This window comes from Zootoca vivipara, chromosome 9, assembly GCF_965207765.1.
Source record: "Zootoca vivipara chromosome 9, rZooViv2.hap1.1, whole genome shotgun sequence".
In the NCBI taxonomy this organism is placed as follows: Eukaryota; Metazoa; Chordata; class Lepidosauria; order Squamata; family Lacertidae; genus Zootoca; species Zootoca vivipara.
Genome location: NC_142592.1, coordinates 43,767,735 through 43,783,842, shown reverse-complemented (window position 1 = coordinate 43,783,842; position 16,108 = coordinate 43,767,735). Strand labels below are relative to the sequence as shown.

The following is a 16,108-nucleotide window of genomic DNA, read 5'->3' as shown; positions in this document are numbered from 1 at the left end:
TAGACAAGAGTCCTCTTGAGGCCAGTCCTGAGAATATCTGAATCTCTTTGTTTGTGGAGGCATTCTTACGCCAACTTCCTGTTGCCACAGGATGAGGATGCTGAAGGCCTGGCAGAGCAGTCCCAGAGAACCACCCTGAGCAGCACTTGCGCAGCTTGCCAACAACACGTCCACTTGGTCCAGCGCTACCTGGCTGATGGCAAGCTGTACCACCGCCAGTGCTTCAGGTAAGCTCTTCCTCCTCACTGAAGACCAAGTGGAGCCTCCTGCTCTCCTGTAGCCTTATCCTTCTTTGCCAGGCATGGCCTTCTAATTATGCCAAGCCCGCGTAGATCAACTCTGTTCTCTGAGTCGTGAGAACATACTGCCTGCATATTTTTGCCAGTAACTTCATTATGAAAAGAAAGAAATAAGCAGCAGCCTAAAGCTTCTGTACGTGAGTGGGTCCCATAATTGCTACTGTTCTGAGAATCAGGCAGAAGGGGCTTTCCTTGGCTGGATATATAAAATTGTCCAGTAGCACCTTAGAGACCAACTAAGTTTGTTCTTGGTATAAGCTTTCGTGTACATGCACACTTCTTCAGATACGTTCTCCTTTAATTAGTATTTAACTTAAAAGCTTTCTTTTTAAGGCTGCATTTCAGTATAATAGGAGGAGGAGTTCTGTTTCATGTCCTTCTCCCCACGCACCCCCAGAATCTGCTCCTGAGGGTCCCCCCCCAACCCCCAGAGCTTATTTTGATGGTACGAAGGGGTGCTGGAAAGGACATTGCGCACACACACGTCTGTTGTAGTAGTGGAGCTGCCACATTGGATACAGCTCAAGATCCTTTCTAAGAGATGATTCCAAAAATATGACATCAGGTAAAACACAGGTTGCAACAACAGCCAGTGAATAGTAACTACAAAGTAGTCAGACTTTTAAACAATGTACAGCCCAGCATAAAAATAGCCAGAATGTCCAGATAAACTGAAGATTAAAACCCAGTCCTCTAAAACCCAGCAGCCTAAAAAGAAAAAAAAGAAAGCTGAAACAGATGGGGCTTCAAGGCTTTTTCACATCACTACTGTAGGTTAAATGATGAGGTCATATCAATTTTTTCAAAAATATGGGCAAGTGTGAGAATATAGAACTCTACTGTGATGTTCTGCTACTAAATACATGAGGCTTGTAAGTCTAGCTCTCATTCCAAGTTGTGACCTGCTTTCCGTGTTACCGGTGTATGACTGTAGTGTAGAAAAAGTGAGGGGCACGTCTGTTTCTCCGGAAAGAGGCACATTTTCCAAACCAGCTTTGATTGTTTTACTTAATATGTCTTTTCTCTGAGGAATAAAATGTACTTGATTAACTTTATGGTGTCATATTTGCCCACACAAAAAGGGAAGGCAGATCCAGCCCTGGAGAACAAAACTGCTTTTGAGTTTAAGTTGTGTGACAGAGACGGCACCAATCTCTGCTCCGAAAACCTTATAGCCTGAGTAAGAAGTGCAAATCAATTGTAATTTCTATGTGGACAAATGGAGACGAGGGAATCAAGAAATAGAGAAGCAAAGTGACTTAGCCCAGAGTGTCACAGGGCATCTTCGGCGAAGTTTGTTCTTCTAAGGGTGCCTGTGATCATAACTCCGCAATTCTTGGCTATCTCCACTGTTTCCATGACAGGCTTTGCTTGTGTCTCTGGCAGGTGTAAGGAATGCTCCAGCACCCTCCTCCCTGGTTCTTACAGGCCTGGACCTGAACTGGGCACATTTGTGTGCACCCAGCATCGTGGCAAGTTGGGCTTGAGTGGGAGGATGGAGCGCAGGCCAAGCCCAGATCTTCAGCACACGGGGGAAAGCGGAGAGGCTGGGATAGTGAGCACTGGTGCGGAGGAAGAGAACGGAATACTGGAGGAGCACCCATCCGCCGCGGAAGAGATAGGCAAAACAGGGGAGAGGGTAGCTGATGGAGTGGACAGCGAGATGCCTCTTGCGCAGCCAAAGAATGAAACACTCGCCCCTGCTTCCGGATCTGAAACCTACGCCCAAACGCCCCCCAAACCTCCTTTGCCAGCAAAGCCACCTCTGCTCATGCAAGAGAAGGCTAGCCTGCAACACGGGCAGCTCAAGGAGGCTCGGCCCAAGCCTGCCCCCAGGAAGAGCACAGACACAGCAGCAGCCCTGTCACCGCTAAGCTCCCAGCCTGTTCCGAAGCCCAGAGCCAACGTGCAAAGCGAGGGATCCAGTGAGCCTGGCGCTGGATTGGCCAATGGTAAGGAACTGTGCACAGAGAGGAGTAGTGAAAAACCCATCTGCAGCACCGTGGCAATAGCCAAACTGAAATGGGAGCCCTGATTTGCAGCTTGTGTGGATTGGAATCTTAGAATCCCAGAAGGAACCTCAAAGGTCATCTAGTTAGACTCCTGAGGCAGGAAACCTGCTGCTACAACATCTCTGGTAGGTCGCCACCCGTGATGTTGCAGGAGCAGATTCCCTGCTTTCTCTCACAGTACAGCTCCATCGTAAACTCTCTCTCTCTCTCTCTCTCTCTCTTTTAAACTGCACTGCGGCCATTTTTGTTGAGGGGCAGTATAGAATTTTCTGCATAAATAAATACAATTGGCAGGGGGTTGTACGAGAAAACCTTTGGAGGTACCTTTCAGTTGTAGCAGTGGGCAGCTTGGCGAAAGCCTTTTTGTCCTGTCAAACATGCCCTTCTGATGGGACAGATAACCTGGATTCTGTGCCCACAAATTAACTGCGTTCACTCCCCGTGTGATACTTCATTCTTCTTCCACAAGCATGATTTTTTGGTAAGGACCAGTGGAGTGGATGGAAAGAAGGGCGTGGAGATTCAAGGCTGGGTGTGCCTTGGGCATAGATCAGAGAGCTGTAGCCAGAGTGGAGGAAAAGGAGCTGTGTGGCTGTGCAGTCATGGTCCCAGAAGGCAAGAGAAGATTTATTTGGCCACCTTCCTAGTTTCTGAGGTTTCGCAAGATGCTGCGCAGCTGCATGTTGCGAGCTTTCATTCCTGGCTATAAAAACTCTCTTTAAAAACAAGTTATCCCAGCATAATGAATTTGGACATCCTTGCTAGGGGATGAGACACATGGGTATGTTAAGAGCATCAGGAGAGCCCAGCTGGATCAGACCAGAGGCCCATCTAGTCCAGCATCCTGCTCTCACAGTTGCCAACCAGAGGCCTATGGGAAGCCTGCAAGCAGGACTAGAGCTCAAGAGCAGTCTCCCCACTTGTGGTTCCCAGCAGCTGTTATTCAGCAGCAGATTGCCTCTGACAGCACAGGGGGGAAACATAGAGCTATTAGCCATTATGGCAATCTGCCATGACTTTGTCTAAGCCTCTATTAAAGGCACCCATTTTGCTGGCTATCCCTGCGTCTAGTGGGAATGAATCCCATAGATTTAACTGTGCGCTTATGTGAAGAAGTATTTTCTGTTGTCCTGAATTTTCCAACAAATTCAGTAGTGCTTGAAAACTGGTGAGAGAGGGAGAAAAATCCTTTCCCTATCCACTTTCTCCAAACTCTGCATAATTTTTATACACATCTATCATGTTCTCCCTTACTTGCGTCTCTCCCCTCCTAAACACAAAAGCCCCTAATGTTGCACCCTTTCTTGTGTTCTTCATTTCCGGATTAGGTAGGCCTCCTGAGCCCTGTCCTCCTGTTCCGAAGCCCAGAGGCAGACCCATGTCCTCCGAGCGGTATGTCCCTTTTGCTTGCAAATCACACAGAGACAGTGAGATAAATGTCAACCTTCCCTCCAGTTTCCTTTTTCCCTATCCATGCAAATCGAGCTGCAGGATAGGCATGCATTGGGGGTTTTAAGTGAGGGGTGGGGGCTTATTCAGAACTTGTTATTCTGAAGTAGTGGCACCCCCCCCCCCGTCTATTGAAGAGAGAATCCTGGGTCCTCGCAGAACAATACAGACAGCAACTCCCCCCCCCCCCCTCAACCTTGTCAAAATGCAAGTTAACAAACAACTGTGTAGACCACAGTTCTCCAACCTGGTGCTCTCCAGATGTTGTTGGACTGCAACTCCCACCATCCCTGAACACTTCCTGTGTAGTCTGGGGCTGATGGGAGGTGAAGTTAAAAAACATTGGGGCACCCAGTTGGGGAAGGGTGACTAGATAGTAAATCAGGCATGGGCAACCTTGGCTCTCCAGGTGTTTTGGAACTACAACTCTCATGATCCCTGACCACTGGCCCTGTTAGCTAGGGATCATGGGAGTTGTAGTTCTAAAACATCTGGAGAGTCAAGGTTGCCTATGCATGTAGTAAATCATACATGCAGGTGAACCCTGTGTAGGAAGAACAGCTTGTCTTGATTTCCAAGGGGTAGCTATGTTAGTCTATTGCAAAGAGTCTTGTGGCACCTTTAAGGACTAGCAAAGCTAAGAAATTGGGTAGTTTTTAATGTGTCACAAGACTCTTCATCATGCTTTAAGCAGCTCTTAGCAATTTCAACCACATAGAGGGGAAGATGGAAATGCTCAGGGTCATGTCTGAGTCACTCGATGTCTCCCAGCCCAGCATAGATGGAAAGGGTTGTTCTCAGTGCATCAGACAATCCTTAGCTTGAGAATCCAAACCTGCTGCTCAGTATTTCTGTCTGAAAGATTGGAGAAAAAAATAACAGGGCTGTGTATATTCTAAACATAACAACAAAAGTCATGATCCAGTACCAAGAAAATCTGCTTTCTGCTTTTCAGCCTTCAAAATAAACACGTGTCTATCTTTTTTCTTTAAGCAAAGGGTTAGGAGGTAAATTATGATTCGGGGGGGGGGAGGCGAGTGAATGTTGCGCTCAGTATCAGCTTGTGGTCTTGTGTGGCACACTTGCAAAATATGTGGAGCCTTGGGCTTCAGAGACTGAGCGTCTTGGTTTCTCTCGAGCGACAGACAGGTGGGCGCCTCCCTGCTTGGGAGGAGCCTCTTTTCCATTTCGTACTCTTCTCCCTTTCATCCTTCCTTACCCCGTATCTTTTCTCCTGCCAGAACTGGGGAATGCCCACGGCCCAAAGACCCTCCCTGGATTGCATTGGTCCAGGGAGAGCCCAAGAGGAAGCTGGCCCCTCCGCCTCCCCCACCAGGTAGTCGCAAGGAGAGCCCCTCGAGGGTTTCGGAGGAGGATGAAGGTGGAGAAGGCAAAGCGCAAGGCAGGGAAAGCAGGCCCACTCTGGAGGAGCCCAAACCGTATAACCCCTTTGAGGAGGATGACGAAGAGCAGGAGGAGGAGGAAGAGGAGGGAGTCGTCGCGCAACAGAGCACGCCAAAGCAAGAGCAGAGCGAGGACGAGCCCACCTCCAAGGTGGCTCACCCCTGGTACGGCATCACCCCCACCAGCAGCCCCAAGACCAAGAAGAGGCCAGCGCCAAGGGCCCCCAACGCATCCCCTCTTGGTGAGTCTCCACCCTGCCGTCCGACAGGAAGGAAAAGAATGAGCTCTCATGGCTTGGACTGATGTGGCTTGGATAATAATAATAATAATAATAATAATAATAATAATAATAATAATAAATAATTTATTATTTGTACCCCGCCCATCTGGCTGGGTTTCCCCAGCCACTCTGGGCGGCTTCCAACAAAGATTAAAATACATTAAAATGTCACACATTAAAAACTTCCCTAAAAAGGGCTGCCTTCAGATGTTTCAGGCCTGGTCCTGCCATGCTTGCCGTGGCCGAGATGCCTTCAGGGATTTGTTGGACTCAAACTCCCATCATCCCTGGCCCACTAGCCATGCTGGCTGAGGCTGATGGGAGTTGGAGTCCAGTAATGTTGAAGGGGAGGTGCACAGGTTCCCCATCCCTGGGTTTACATAAATGGTTCCCTCCTCTGAATGGGCCTATCTGGAAACGGTGTTCTGTCATGCTAGCCCAGAGGTGGGCCCAAGTGCTGCCTTCACTCCTGGGTGCTTTGTGATGGGTGGGGCCTAAGTGGCTGGGGCAACAAAGGTAAATTTTACCTTTGGACCAGTAGGCTAGGTTTTGCATGCAAACAAACAGTCCTCTGTCCTCCAAATGGACAATCAAGAGGCAATATTGGAGTTCAAGGACACATTCCATGCAGGCAAATCGGGGGCCAAAGCAAGGGCAGTGGGAAGTGTGGCATGGGAAGGGTTCAGAGGGCTGGGCAGAGAGGCCTAAAGGGCCATGCTTGGGCCTGAGTTCCCCCACTTTCGCACTAGGCTCTCACCTGTACTTTCCCCTTGTTGCAGCTCACCACCCCATCTCTCGACTGTCCCGCTCGGAGCCGTCTTCCTCCACCCCCTCGCCCGCCCTGAGTCTGGAGAGCATCGCATCTGAGTGTTTGGCCAAGGGCCCGGACGACTTGGATGAGACCTCTGTGCCCAAGAGCTCATCGGAGCCCGCAGTCCACGTCCCGGCCGCCACTTCTGTCGTCTCCTCCTCAGGTCCCCCGCTCCCCAGCCTCTCCTCCTCTGGTGAGGAGGGCCCCACTGCCCTGCCCGGCAGCTCGGCCAACTCCTCCTTTTCGTCCTCCAGCGATTTGGCTGGTGATGGCAGTGAGGCACAAGGGGGACATTCACAGACTGCCCGAACTTCCTCATCTGGGAACTTGAAAACCTCCCCTGGGGGAGCCTCCCCCAAACCTTCGGCCGGGGCCATTCCCACGCCTATCCTCTTGGCCTCGGAGCTGAGTGGTGCAGCTGCCAGGAGCTCTCCATCACCCAAAGCACAGCCAAAGGTAAGTTGGAGTTGCTTTCCTAGGTTCTGGTCGTGAGACCCATCCCTCGTCCCTGCAGGTTTTTGAAAAACAATGACCTTTTGCCATGCTCTGTTACTTTGAAAGGTCCCGGAAATGAACTGTGAAGTTTTTATGTGTGCATGTGCATGTTTGTGTGTGTAACAAAGCATCTGGCCAGGAAGTCCCAGCCGGAGTTATGGCTTTAGTGTCTTCGTACAGTGGTACCTTGGTTTGCAACTGCTTTGGATTACAACCATTTTGGATTACAGCCACGTCAAACCCAGAAATGCGTGACCCTTTTTTGGATTACACCCCTTTTTTGGGGGGGGGCAGGATTATGGTTGTAAACCAAGGTACCACTGTACAGTCATACTTCAGGTTGCGTTAGCTGTGGGTTGCGTATTTTCAACTTAAGAATGTGGTGGACCCGAAAGTGTTTACTTTCGGGTTTTGCTGCGTGCGCATGCACAGAAGCGTTCTGTGCGCTTTGCGTGTGTGCAGAAGTGCTCTAACGGCGCTTCGCGCATGCTCAAAAGCACCGCTCTAGATGCGTAATTTTCGGGGTGCAAGCGGCACCCCGGAACGGATCAGGTACGTATCCAGAGGTACCACTGTATTCCCAGAGACATGACAACTTCTTGGCCTGCTCTCCACTCTCGCCTCTAGCACCACCCGCTGGTTATGTTATGTACTGCTTATTTTGCAGCCTTACAAATACTCGGGGTAGAAGCTGCTGTTATGAAGTATTGCACAGGGTTTCAGATCCTCTGACAATGCTGCTTTAAAGGTTGCATGCACAACAAAGGCTGTTCTCATGGGAAAAGTCTGTTACGGCTGCGTTTAATGGTGCTTAGGGCCAGATCTGATTGGGGGGGCTTCTGATTCCCCCACCCCTGCTTTATCTCTCCATCAGTTTTTGCTTTTTGCTCCATTCTCGCCCCCCTCCCATTAACATAAGCCTAAACTGATCGGATGCAGAGGGCTTGAAATGAAGGCTGCCTGTGGCTCATGAGCTACAGAGAAGGGGGCTGACACGAAACTCCCTGGCCATAGAGTGCTGCAGGGTTTCGTGTCAGCCCCCCTCCCTCCATCTTTTACCCCGGGAAATGTAAAACCCACTGCTCCACCATGCAATTCCCTGTACCACCAGGATCCCTTGAACTGCAGGGCAGTCTTACTGTAGCTGGCTTGTCCTCAGTTGCTGAACATGGCTGTCGGGAGTGTCCCCAGGATTTGTGATTTCTTGTGTGCACTGCCTCATTTCCCTTACTCAGAATCAGGAGTCCCTGGCCTGTGTCCCTTGCAAAAGAGGCCTGGCTACTACCCCCTCCCCTCCCCGTGCCAGAGCTGCCTCCCTGCTCCAGAGATATGGTCCTCAAAAGTGCCAGGGTGGAGTGGTAGGTTCAGGGTCCCATTGTGGTGCAGCCCAAGAGGTATATTTTGATATTCTGCTTGGTGTGTTTGTCCCCAGTCATCCTGCAAAGAGAATCCCTTCAACAGGAAGCCGTCGCCTGTCACATCCCCCTCCATTAAGAAAACTCCAAAGGGACCCAAGCCAGCGAGGCCTCCTGCTCCGGGACATGGCTTCCCACTAATTAAACGGAAGGTAACAGGAATCGGGGGCTTCTGCCTCGTTTGCGCTACTTAAATTCCCACAAATCGCTCACAAAAGGAGTATTTAAATGAACTCAGCTAACTCAGTCGTGTTTGTTAACTCCAGTGGGTTCTACTCTGAGTAAAACGTAATTGAATACTACCCCTGTGAAGAGGGATTGCATACTTTCCAGCAGGGTGATTGAGAGCTAAGGGTTGGCGTGCGGCATTTGTATGCAGTGGTTGTGGCTTCCTCTGAAAGCTACACCATAACAAAAGCTGCTGGGGCAGATTCTAAATGCTGAGCCTGAAACCTGGCTTTAACGGTGCTGAAGGCAGGCCTAGCTTGCAGAGGAACAGTTATCTGGCATCGGGTGTGGGGCAGGTGCTGGGGCAAGGCTTGGGGAAATGACAGCACAGGCCAAAGTGGGACCAGGACATGTTTAGTTAGGCCTGCAGGCTGGAGGTTCCTCACCAGTGCTTTATGTTTACTCTGTGGACTCCAGAATTAGTCTCCTTAAGAATGTCGGCCAAAACAAGTTTCTGTCCCTCATGATTGTGTAGGAAACCATCTGAAACATTCAGTAGTGATAATTTTAGGTAAGGAGGCTAGGAGGGATTTTGGGTGGCACACCCCTGCCAGGTTCTGCCCTGCAATCTTGCCCTAATTCACAGATACATATTTTTTAAAAAATGTATTCCCCATGACTTTATTCTCCCTCCTCCCACCCTGGAGTCAGTAGTTATTTTCTAGAAAGCCATGCCTGCCTTGTTAGAAACAGGAAGCGTGATCCTTGGTTCCTTGCCTTTTTACAGGTTCAGTCAGACCAGTATGTTCCAGTGGAGGACATCTATGGCGAGATGGACAGCATTGAGCAACAGCTGGATGAGCTGGAGCATCGAGGGGTTGAGCTGGAAAGGAAGCTTCGCAGCATGGAAAATAATGGTAGGGTGGTGGATCGCTGCCTGTGAGGCTGTGCAGGGCGAGGCAGAAGGCAGGAAGATTTGCAGGATATATGAGCAGCATCTTTGGCCATGCTTGCTGGGGCTGCTGGGAGTTGTAATTCAGCAACATCTGGAAGGCCAAAGGTTTCCCCGCACCTGATATAAAGCAGCTGAGTTTGTTTTTTCATGGCTTGGGCACCACCTGCCTATCTTTGCTTAACCCACTGTGTATATTCATGGGGTGAATGTTAAAAAATATTCTATGTATATGAATTTTCCCTGTTTGCTAAAATATATACCACATAATACTTGGGTAGGGAACTTTCAGGCAGAAGGGTTTCTGTGTTCAGAGCCAAGGCAAGGAGGGGAGAGGTTAAGCATTGGCAACTTGAAAAAGATGGGTCAGGTTTAAAAACAAAAGCCAACCCTCCAGGATATTTGGTATTTGTGTCCAGAGATGGAAGTGATTGAGGAAATGCCTCTGTGTGTGTCCTGGTTGTGCTTCTGCTTCAAAAATAGCATTTCTAGGTTTCAGGTGCCTGCCCTGATGCTAATGTGGACTAACAGTAAGAGCTGCTGTAGCTGCCTCATCCCTTTGCCTCTGTGGTGGGCAGATCTCAGGGAAGGTCTCAGTGGTAGAGCACATGCTGTGCGTGGCAAAGATCTGGGTTCAGTCCCTGGCATTTCTATGTAGGGCTGAGAAAGTCCCCTGGTCTGAAACCCTGGAGAGCCACTGCCAAAGTAGATGAACCAATGGTCTAATTCAGTATTGGTGTCAGGGATGGGGAAAGCTCTGAAGAGTGTGTGGCAGAGGCAGGGGGACAGGGGAGTGACCCTGGAGAGGGACCAGTGATTTATGGGATGCCACGCCACCCAAAAGGCAGGAGCCGGGGAGGAGCCAGGAGCCAGGGCAATTCCAGGCAGAAGAAGAATAGATGGTTCAGGTGAGGGATGGATAAGTAGATTCCCCACCTTATTCTGTCCCGCTGTTTCCTGGGAGCAGGAGGGGCTTGAAAAGGGAAGAGCAGTGACGACTTCTGTGCAGGAGGTCTCCGATTGAGGGCACGCCACCTGTCAGATAAGCCGGAGGATGGGAGGGGCCCCCATTGTTGCTGCAACTTCTCCATAGGGCCCAGACCTATGGACAGCTGCGTAGAGCAGGCATCCCCGAACTGCGGCCCTCCAGATGTTTTGGCCTACAACTCCCATGATCCCTCGCTAACAGGACCAGTGGTCGGGGAAGTTGGGAATTGTAGTCCAAAACATCTGGAGGGCCGAAGTTTGGGGATGCCTGGCGTAGAGGCTAGAAGTGTGTGAGTATGTATATCCAGAGCGTGATGGAAGCTGCTGTAAGTGTTACTTACAACAAAGAGTTAACTGTCAGACGTGCATCTTCCTTATCTGGGATAGGCTAGGACAATAAGGTAGCTTCGTACCCATGTAGCCTTCTGAGCTCTTTCCCTTCCTCCGTCCCTTTGACCAGCAGATGTTCCTGAAGACGGCCTGCTGGTTGACTGGTTCAAGCTCATCCACGAGAAGCACATGCTGGTGCGCCGGGAGTCTGAACTCATCTATATGTAAGTACATGTGATTGATTAATGGCCACACACTTTCTAGGGAGCAAGTGCCGCTCTTTGCAGGCTCAATCCCAAGCACCGAAGGCCATCCCAAACAGGTAGATCAGAGGTTGGGGGCGCCATATGTTGTTGGGCTCCATCTCCCATTGTCTCCAGCCAGCATGACCAGCGGTCAGCAATGATGGGAACTGTCATCCAGCAGCATCTTGAGAGCCACAGATTCCCCATCCAGGAGTGGATCTTCCAACCTTCTGAAAGAGTCTGGACTTTGCTGAGTCGGCTGTGGTAGGGAATGCCATAATGACAAGGAGGATGAGCTAGTTAACTGGCACTATTACAGATGCCACATAATATTAGTTCTGCACTTGTAAGACGTAGATCTTGCAGGTGGGCACCACCAAAACTCTGGAACTCTCTGCCTATTGACACCAGGCAGGCAACTTTACTGTACTGCTTTCAGCACCTGCCAGAAACTTTACCCAAGCACATAAAAACTGACAGACATTTTAATCTGCCATTTTAGCCTAGCTGATTTTATTTATATATTTTATTTTTAAAAAATAACTTTAACTTTTATCAATAATTCTAATGTATATTTTATGCCTTTTGTAAACCACTTAGAAGTTTTACTTCCAGTTAAGCGGTGTATGCAAATTTTGTTAAAAATAAATTTGCCTTGCTGAAGATTCCCATCCCACTACTCCCACATCTTGGTGCTGGTATGTAACTCTCCTCTTTTCCTTCCTTTTAGTTTTAAGCAGCAGAACTTGGAGCAGCGTCAGGCTGACGTGGAGTATGAACTGCGATGCCTCCTCAACAAACCTGGTACAGTTTTTTTTTAAAGTGATCTTTGCTGTAGCATTTGAGAAGGACCTGAAAATGATTTTGGATGCATTTGAAGGGAACAGTGTTACAGGGCCTACATGCCAGGTGATGTGAGCTGTTTCTTGTTCCCCTGGTGTGCTCAGGCTTTGCTGGGATGGCCAGTGCTCCAGGCTGCTCACTTTGAGCGTTAGCCTAAGTATGTTTCTTCATGAGGTGTTTACAGTTCCTTCAGTATCCTTAAAATTGTATATGTCCGTTTGTTTATTTACCCTACTCTTCAGCCAAAAAAAGACTGAATAGCAATCAATAAATCATTCATTCAATTTATATCCTACCCTTCCTGCCGAAAAAGTCTAGGACTGCAGAAACAGCCATGATAAATCACAACTAAAAACAGTCAAAAACAGTTACAAGCATGTTGAACGAATTTTAAAAAACAGCTATAGACATTATTTCAGTCAGTGGCCTCAGGGTTGCCAAGAGCAGTGTCTTTCAGCCATCAAATGCCTGGAGAAACAGGAATGTTTTTAGAGTTCGCCTGCAAGTCAGTAATAAAGGAGACAAACACACCTCACTAGGGAGGGCATTCCACAAACACCCCTGTCCCTAGGTTTAAAATTGAAAAGATACAACACAAAAGGAAAAAGGATTGGGCAGCAGGAGCAAATAAGTGAAATTCAGAAACTAGTTCTTAGATATGGTGTTCTTTTGACTACCTGGAAAGGAAAGTGTTCAAGGTGAGGAACAGCCAAAAATTGCTGATTTTGCATCAGAGCCAGTAAAGTGGTCCTGCTTCCCTGCCCTTTGCTCTGCTGCTGTCTGACAGAATGGCAAGATGGTTTGAGGGAGAAGAAAAGCCTCCCGGAGACAACTTCTCAGTGGAGATGGTGGAGTAGTCCTTTCTTCTGGTATGCTTCAGCCTGATGGAATGGCAGGCTAGGAAACTCCCCAATACCTGGGGCCCAGCAGCTGTTCTTCCACTATGGCCTGAGTGTTGCTAGTTTAGACAAGTGCTGTTACTGTGTCAGCTAAGAGAAGAACTCCCTAGTTTGAACCTTCTCTCTGCCATGGGCGCATTAGGTGGCGTTTGGCAAGCCATAGATTCCCAGCCTCAATCTCATCTGCAATACAAACAGAATAATAGCGGCCTACCTTACAGGGCTATTCTAAGGCTTGCTGAGATTGAAGGATTTCAGAGTTTCGGCAGGAACCTATATGTAGGCACAATACTACTCTGAGCAGAATATTATCTCAATGCACATTGACTTCCAGCAGAGAGCACTGTTCAATAAAACGAGAGGTTCTTTCCCTACTGCCAGCCTTCAGTCGATGGCATTTCCTGCCCTAGTTAGTTAATGAAAGTCCAACAAGAGGGAAGCTCTCAAAACAGGCTCAAGGCACGGATGATCTGTAGAGAGGTATGGGGAAGAACATAGTGAGCAAAACCCAGTGTTTCTTGAGCCACAATTGACCCTTTGTGAGGAGAACTTGGAAGATGTTCAGCCTCACAGGCAAGAAAGCAACATGGAGCTGTCTTGAACTGAGCCACTGCTTTACACATTGCTTTGCCCAGCCTAGTTCTGTGTACTCTGAAGGGCAGTGGCTCTGGGGACCAGGCAGAGGTTTTCCTTAGCTCTACTACCTGAGACCCCTTCAACTCAGGAATGGCTAACTTGGGTCCTTCCAGAGGTTGCTAATCTAGAGGTTGCTAAGCTACAACTCCTGTCTGTCCTGACCAACACCCCGTCATGGACAATGTGGTTTGTAGTCCACACTGAGAGCCAGTGTGGTGTAGTGGTTAAGAGCGATAGACTCATAATCTGGGAAACTGGGTTCGCATCTCCGCTCCTTCACATGCAGCTGCTGGGTTACTTTGGGCTAGTCTCTCAGCCCCACTCACCTCACAGAGTGTTTGTTGTGGGGGAGGAAGGGAAAGGAGAATGTTAGCTGCTTTGAGACTCCTTTGGGTAGTGATAAAGCGGGATATCAAATCCAAACTCCTCTTCTTCTGAAGGGACACAGATTTTCTCACCCATTTTATCTGGAACTGACACACACTGTCCTACACAATCCCATGGGTCGTGTCCCTTCATAAGAGCCACCTTTTATCCTTTGCTAGGCTTGAAAGCCAGAACTCGCTCAGACTTTGTGGTATTTCCAGCACTGTTTGTGTTAAAAGGAGGAGCACGCTGGGTTCAAGCGCACACTTGTCGTGTAATCCTTCACAGAGCAGAAGTGTGACCATCTAACCCTAGGAAGCTCCATCATGTCACTCCTGCATTGCTCTTTGCTGCTATTCTGTGCTGATGTTTTGCTGTTGGGTGTTCTTGTGCTTTCATTTTACGATTTTAATGTAAACTGTACTTGTTTCATTGTCACATTTTTTTGTAATCTGCTCTGGAACCGTTTCAAGGAAGCTGGACTTATAAGTATGAACACCTAGTAAATAAATAACCACCTACTCACCTCTCTCTTTCTTGGCGGACAGAGAAAGACTGGACAGATGAGGACCGCGTGAGGGAGAAGGTGCTGATGCAAGAACTGGTGACCATTATTGAGCAGCGGAATGCCATTGTCAATTGCTTGGACGAGGACCGGCAAAGGTAGCGGAAGGGGAAGTGGTTGGAAATGGCCTACTTCCAAATAACAGGGCTGGGGTGACTGTAAAGCTGGCTGTAATTGCATGGCCCCAAATGCTATTTTTACAGTGAACATCTTCCCTAGACAAAACACAAGGGCTTTGTCCAGGGGAGATAGTGCTAGGAGCTTGCCCAGAACTGTGGTGCATTTGGGATCTGAGAGAATGGCTTTCCTACTTGGGCCAAGGATGGTGAACCTGTGGCCTGTCAGTTGTTTCTGGACTACAGCTCCCATCATCCCTGACCATTGGCCATGATGGCTGGGACTGATGGGAGTTGGAGCCCAACACCTTCTAGGGGAGGGCCATAGGGCCCTATCCCCTAGCATAGAAACTATTGGCTGAGCAGGATCGGGAGAAGAGCAACTTCTTGTGTTCTATGGCATAATGACATCTTTTTAGAAGCAGCACTTCAACTGTTCTGGCAAAGGCCGAATCTTACTATTCCTTCCCCTTGTTTTACCAGGGAAGAAGAGGAGGACAAAATGCTGGAAGCCATGATTAAAAAGAAAGGTAAGAGAGGTCCAGGAGTTAAGGCATTGGTTCCTGAATATTATTTATTAAAATATTTCTAACCCACCTTTCATTTATATAGCTAAAACGACTGTTAACCAGGACACAGTGTGCTTATGTGTCCTTTCCATACTGAACACACTAAAAGTATGCACCCAAGCAATTTGAATTCTGCTCCAAGAAAAGCTGAATTGTATGACTTAAATGCAAAATCAAGTAAATTCGCATAATTTTTCTTATTTATTTATTTATTTATTTATTTATTTATTTATTTATTTATTCATTCATTGTAATCCTGCTGATGACTCAGGAAAGTAGCCTTCTGCTGCAGATGCAGTAGGGGCAGGAAGCCGAGGTGGGGGGAAATTTGGGACAGGATGTCAAATGCTCCTCTGCTTTCTCCCCAAACTGCCTTTGGCCATGGGTGGTGCATGCATGTTCCCTCTGTTGTTGGGGAATATTGCTCCCAGCACAGAGCAGCACATAATCCCTATAGCCCAGGTCCTGTTCTTCATCACAGAAGCAGTTGCAATACAGAAGGAGGAAGCTCTGAGACATTGCACCTAAATCTGAATCCTTCCCTCTTAATGGTTGCCTGGGGGGGGGGCAAAGGGAATCTAAGCTTTCTCTTCCCTTCTGAAACAACTATTTTAGAAGAAGAATGAAAGCCATGGAAATTCTTTCATGGATGCATGCTTGTTTTTGGTAATTTGCTAATTTAGTCTCCTTTATGGCTTCTGATATTTTAACGCTGCATTTTCAAGCATTTTCTTCACATCCAAAAAGGCTAGAAACCTTTTTCTGTCGTCCTGTTTCCCCCCCTTTTAATCAGGAAACTAAATTCAGTGACTAAGAAAACATTATGGGTTTTCTTCTGGACTCCTGCAGAATGGCAGGATATACACTGCTTTGGGATCAACCCAGGGATAATTCCAGTTATTTAGGTGCATGTTTGTTTTGGCAAACAGCAAGGGTCACAAATCTATTGATTGTTATTCCTCCCTTTTTGCAATGTTCCACAGGTGATGATCCTCCTTTCTCAGTCCCTTGCAGAATAATAATCCCAGATTCTGTAAACAATGCTTGTCCTGACAAATGGCCTGTTGTATGAAGCATGCAAATAAGCAGATTTATGCTAATTTAGCTAATGTAATCCCTTGAGGCATTTGGATTTTCTGGTTACTGAATCTAATTTTAGTACAGAACTGTGGCATCCATGATGTTACAGGCATTTGCCAGGGTATGCTTTGTGTATACTTGTTGCATTAAGATCCTGGTATATATGGGAGGACTTTAGCCCAGGTTC

The 16,108-nt window shown here is 48.1% G+C and overlaps 1 protein-coding gene across 4 annotated transcripts in view; it reads left to right on the top strand.

Moving 5' to 3' along the window:
• The window catches only part of MICALL1 (MICAL like 1), a 35,785-nt gene that overhangs the window by 17,643 nt on the left and 2,034 nt on the right, over positions 1 to 16,108 (top strand). For 2 of the 4 annotated variants that reach the window (XM_088652090.1, XM_035127147.3), the window contains exons 5-15: positions 91 to 227; positions 1,686 to 2,251; positions 3,640 to 3,703; positions 5,002 to 5,405; positions 6,224 to 6,711; positions 8,183 to 8,317; positions 9,121 to 9,250; positions 10,736 to 10,826; positions 11,578 to 11,651; positions 14,140 to 14,254; positions 14,756 to 14,802. In XM_088652090.1, coding sequence (XP_088508216.1) covers positions 91 to 227; positions 1,686 to 2,251; positions 3,640 to 3,703; positions 5,002 to 5,405; positions 6,224 to 6,711; positions 8,183 to 8,317; positions 9,121 to 9,250; positions 10,736 to 10,826; positions 11,578 to 11,651; positions 14,140 to 14,254; positions 14,756 to 14,802 — 2,251 coding nt within the window. Of the gene's footprint in view, positions 1 to 90; positions 228 to 1,685; positions 2,252 to 3,639; positions 3,704 to 5,001; positions 5,406 to 6,223; positions 6,712 to 8,182; positions 8,318 to 9,120; positions 9,251 to 10,732; positions 10,827 to 11,577; positions 11,652 to 14,139; positions 14,255 to 14,755; positions 14,803 to 16,108 lie in introns of all 4 variants that reach the window. The other 2 variants (XM_088652089.1, XM_035127146.3) reach the window with 1 other exon arrangement.